Source organism: Octodon degus, unplaced genomic scaffold (assembly GCF_000260255.1).
Source record: "Octodon degus isolate 3935 unplaced genomic scaffold, OctDeg1.0 scaffold00002, whole genome shotgun sequence".
Lineage (NCBI taxonomy): Eukaryota > Metazoa > Chordata > Mammalia > Rodentia > Octodontidae > Octodon > Octodon degus.
Genome location: NW_004524578.1, coordinates 25,926,642 through 25,931,200, shown reverse-complemented (window position 1 = coordinate 25,931,200; position 4,559 = coordinate 25,926,642). Strand labels below are relative to the sequence as shown.

The 4,559-nt window shown below is 46.4% G+C and overlaps 1 protein-coding gene across 1 annotated transcript in view; it reads right to left on the bottom strand.

Annotated features, from left to right (window-relative positions):
- Positions 1-2,283, bottom strand: part of Tgm5 (transglutaminase 5) — a 29,694-nt gene extending 27,411 nt beyond the window's left edge. Inside the window, exons 1-2 of the mRNA XM_004623501.3 lie at positions 2,049-2,283; positions 1,616-1,861 (exon numbers count right to left, since the gene is read on the bottom strand). Coding sequence (XP_004623558.3) covers positions 1,616-1,861; positions 2,049-2,283 — 481 coding nt within the window. The remainder of the gene's footprint in view (positions 1-1,615; positions 1,862-2,048) is intronic.
- Between the last annotated feature and the right edge of the window lie 2,276 nt (positions 2,284-4,559).

The window sequence follows — 4,559 nt, the reverse complement described above, 5'->3', positions numbered from 1 at the left end:
TCTGAAAATGGGAGGTAGGAGGTGGTAGTATCAGAACCTAGCTGGGGTCCTGGGTGCCAAAGTGACCTAGCAGCCCTCCTCAGGATAAGGTCCGAGAGCCTATAAAATGAGGAGGATGGGAAGAGGCTCAGCCTCACGGTAAGGCAGAAGCAAGACTCGATGAGTCTGGCCCCTGCCTCAAGTGCAGCAGACCCGCGCCCTCGCAAATCTTCCCCCCTTCTTCCCACTCCTCTCTCCTGACCTGTGCTTCCTCTTGTCCTCAGATTCATCCACATATCTACCCTTGACCCCAGTCAGGGTTAGAGGACAGGACCTGTGAGACAGGTGGCGCAGGGATACTTGCTGCAGCTGTGTTCATACTAGACAATGACTGGAAACAGCGCAAGCACCCAGGAATAGGGACCTGCTTATAAATATTTAGTATATCCAAGCAGTGGAATGATTGCAAACATTAAGGAAAATGTTCAGAAGGAAAATATGTCTACATTTGAATACTTACATGGAAGTACAAGTTAAATTTAACATGTGTTTCTAAAATCCCACTCACAATATGTGTCATAGATACACAGAGGCATATTTGATGAAGTATAGAATCTTTCATAAGGCTGTGCTTGTGTGTTTCTAGTGTTTCTACTGGATAATAGAACTTGAAGACTGAGAGGTTTTACTTTTCACCTTATGTTTTTTCCTCTTTTTTCCTTCCCTCTCTTCCTATTTTTTGTTCCTTCCTGTTTTCTGGTTTACTTCATTCTTCAAAAATTCAATGTAGGGGCTGTGGAGATACCTCAGCTGTCTAAGTGCCTGCTTTGGCAAACGTAAGGACCCCGGTTCAATCCTTGGTACCACATGCTCTGCCAGCCCTGCCCTGAGCGTGTCAAGCCAGCCACCAGGATCAGGTGTGGTAGCGCACACCTGTAATCCTAATGCTGGGGAGGCTGAAACAGGAGGATCACTATGGGTCTGAGCTGTGTAGTGAGACCCTGTACCAAATACAGAAAATTAAAAAAAAAAATTCTGCTAGGCATAGTGGTGCACACCAAGCATTCCAGGAATGAGTTGGGGGACTTGCACGTTCCTTCCCAGCCTGGACAATTTAGTAAGTTAGAGAGACCCTGTCTCAAAAAAATTAAAAAAGGGAGTTCAATCCCCAGTGTGCCATGCTGGCCCCACATCTGGGGCGCACTGAGATGTTGACTGAGACTGGGCGTGGTGGCATGTGCCTGTAATCCCAGCACTTGGGAGGCTGGAAACAGGAGAATCACTACAAGTCCAATCTACGTAGTGAGACCCTGGAGACCATGTACTAAATACATTAAAAAGAAAAAAGAAAATGAAAACTTAAGTAAAGTTCAAAATTTTTGATGAAGAGAGCTTAATTATAATAACAGTGGTGGAACTTAATTATAATAATGTTCTACTTAGGTAAAGATTATTGGTCTCTTAATTTAAAGATTCTAAATAAATACATAGTGAGGTCTCCCTGCCAGGGTGGTTGGTAGTTGGGATGGTTGCCTCAGTTAAGGTGCAGTGTTGTGGTGGCCAGGGAGGAGGACCTGAAACCCTCAAGCCCTGCTGTGTGCGCCAGAGATGGAGCCCCCATAGGCCTCAGGCTCACCTGGGCACCAGGGATTGAAGAGCAGGATGAACTCCCCAAGCTTGTAGGCTGTGATTGATCCCTGGAAGGAATTGATGTGAAGTTTCAGCAAGTACCGACCCACAGCTGCCGAGGGCGGGGCACACAGGCTCACTTCCAGGGAGGTGTCCCCCTGTGTCTCTGGCAGGGCGATCCAGGAGTGTGGGCCACCATGGTGTCCCAAGTTGAACACTGCCCGAGTCCCTTTGGCTGGGTCTGGCAGGGGTCCTGGGAGAAAAGTAGAGCTGACATCGTCTCTGGTGACTTCCCAGCCCAGCCCACTCTCTAAGATCCTTCTAGGCACACACACACACACATTCTCTCTCTCTCTCTCTCTCTCTCTCTCTCTCTCTCTCTCACACACACACAGAGACACACACACACTGCTTGTGAGCTAACTGAGGAAGGGTCTCACCAGTCTCAACCACAAAGATGATATTGTCCACAACTGGCTGAAAGCCACGGTTTCTGAAGTACAGGGTGATGTTGAAGGCCTGGCCCCGGCGAACAAGGAGGTGGTCCACACTCATGTCCTCTGTGTGGTGGTACACATTGTTCCAGGAGCTCTGGAGGTCTGTGAGGGCCACCTCTAGGCCTGTGATGAGGCAGCAAGACAGTGGAATTGTGGAGCATGATCCAATCCTGTTCATCACCGTTACGGTTTATACCTAGATCTCCCCCGAAGTCTCATGCTTTCATGGGGTGGGCTTCTAGAATTTGTGATTGAGTCATGGTCCAATGCTGGGATTATGGGTGTGAGTGCCACATTCGCCCTGGGGTGAGTAGCCTGCACACAACATAAGGGAAGGAAAGAGTCTTGCTCCCCTGTCTTGTCCCCCTTTTGTTGCCCCTTCTGCTGTCGTAGCTATTGTTGTCTTTTCTGCCAAGAACTGTTGTCCTTTGCCACACCATCCTGCCTTGGACCCAGCTGATTATGGGCTGAAACCTCCACTAACTGTGAGCTAAATAAACCTCTCTTCCCTTAATTTTGGGCATTGAGTATTTCTCCTTCTTTCCTTCCTCCCACCTTCCCTTTCTTTTTTCTCCTTTCCTCCCCTACTTCTCTGACCCTGTATCCCTTTCTTCCTTATGTCCTCCTGGAGATAACTGATTTTCAGCCACTGTCCGACTTCTTTTGCAGACCTAGCCAAGTTTAATTCCTCCTTTTAGCCCAGCATATCTTCAAATTTATCCCTACAGTGACTTTCTTGGCCTGAAGTCAACAATCTTACTTGCCCCTGATTTATCCTCTAAGCCTGGGAGCAAGACACTGGGTCAGCAACCTTTGGTCCTGACCCTGTACTAGCTGCCCTGTGTTCAGCGATTTGAAAACTTTCTGACAACCACCAATCTCATGGGCCCAGTTTCCTGGGAACTTGGATGCTGAGGAAAATTCCACCCCTGCTCTCTGGAGCTCCTGCTAACACACTGACTTCACTGTTCTCCAAGTGTGCCTCTTTCAGAAGGGATCTGTTTCCAACTTCTTATTTGATCATGGTTTTGTCATTGTGCTCAGTAATGTAGGGGTGGACACAGCTTTAAATTATAGTCTCCTGAGGGCCAGGGATATAGCTCAGTGGCATAAGCACCTGCTTGGCAAGCTCAAACTCCCAAGTTCAATCCTCAGTACCAAAGGAAAAAAGAAGAAAAAAAAATTACACTCATCTCAGTCTCTATCCATTTGTATGCCACCAAATGCCCCCACTTTTTCCATTAAAATGTCTCTCACATCCGTCTATCCTTTCTATCTACATGTAATTCCATTCTTCCCTAGTTCCTAGTGACCATACTACTTCTGACAGGTCTACCCTTGGCTGTGTCGCCTCCTACCATTACCCCTTAACACATTACTAGATACAATTTGATTATGTCATTCTTTGGCTTTAAAAGTTTCAAGATACCATTCCAAATCATATAAAAGGAACGTTCCTTTACATGAATTCCTTTACTTAGAATCCTCCATGCCTGGCCTTAACTTACATTTGCATTATTACTGCTCACAGCTCTCCAGCCAATCTATCCCAAATGAATGATCCACTTGTGGGTCTGTGCATGTTGTTCCTCCCATAGTCCCAACTCAGAATGACCCTTTACTATTTAATTAAATTCTACCTGTTGTCCAAGATCTACACCCTTCATAAAGCCTTCCCTAAATGGCCCACCCTTCTTGTTATTCTCCACTCATCTATAATTTAACCACGTCACTCCAAATCTGAGCTGTTTAACTGATGTGGTTCATCTACATGTCATGTTCATTTGTTCTCTATGGCAATACATTTTTACTAAGGGCCTGCTAGTTCCAGGCTCAGCATGAGTTGCTCAAATATTTTTCTTAGTTATTTTTTGTCTGTTTTCCACCATGAGGTATAAGCCAACAAGGGCAGATTAAAAAAAAAAAAAAAGAATAAATCAAGACATCTGACAAAATCCAATATCCCTTCATCACAAAAAGCTCAACATACAAAGAACAGAAAGCAGTTTCTCAACCTAATAAATGGTATCCAAAAAACCCTGCAACTGGCCATATTAATACTGAAAGGCTGGTTCTTTCCTGCCAAGGCAAAGAACAGGGCAAGGGCATCTGCTCACAGCCCTTGTTATGGTTTGTGTCTAGAGATCCCCCAAAGCTTCATATGGTCAGAAGTGGAAGTTTGGGGAGGTGGCTGGAGCTGGTGTATGTGATGCTGGGACTGTTTCATTTTGTGATGTTAGCGTTAAGGCTGCCCAGGCCTGGCCGTGAGAGCTACCCACCTTAGGGGCAGGTAGGCCGGATAGAATACAAGACACGGAGAGGGCTGTGCTTGCCACTTGTCTCTCGTTACTGCTTCTTCATTACTTCACTGTTTCGTGGGCCTCTGCCTAGTAGGAGCTGCCTCTCCTCTGTGATGCCCCCTCTGTCCCGTGATCTCGCCTTGGAGTCAGCCAA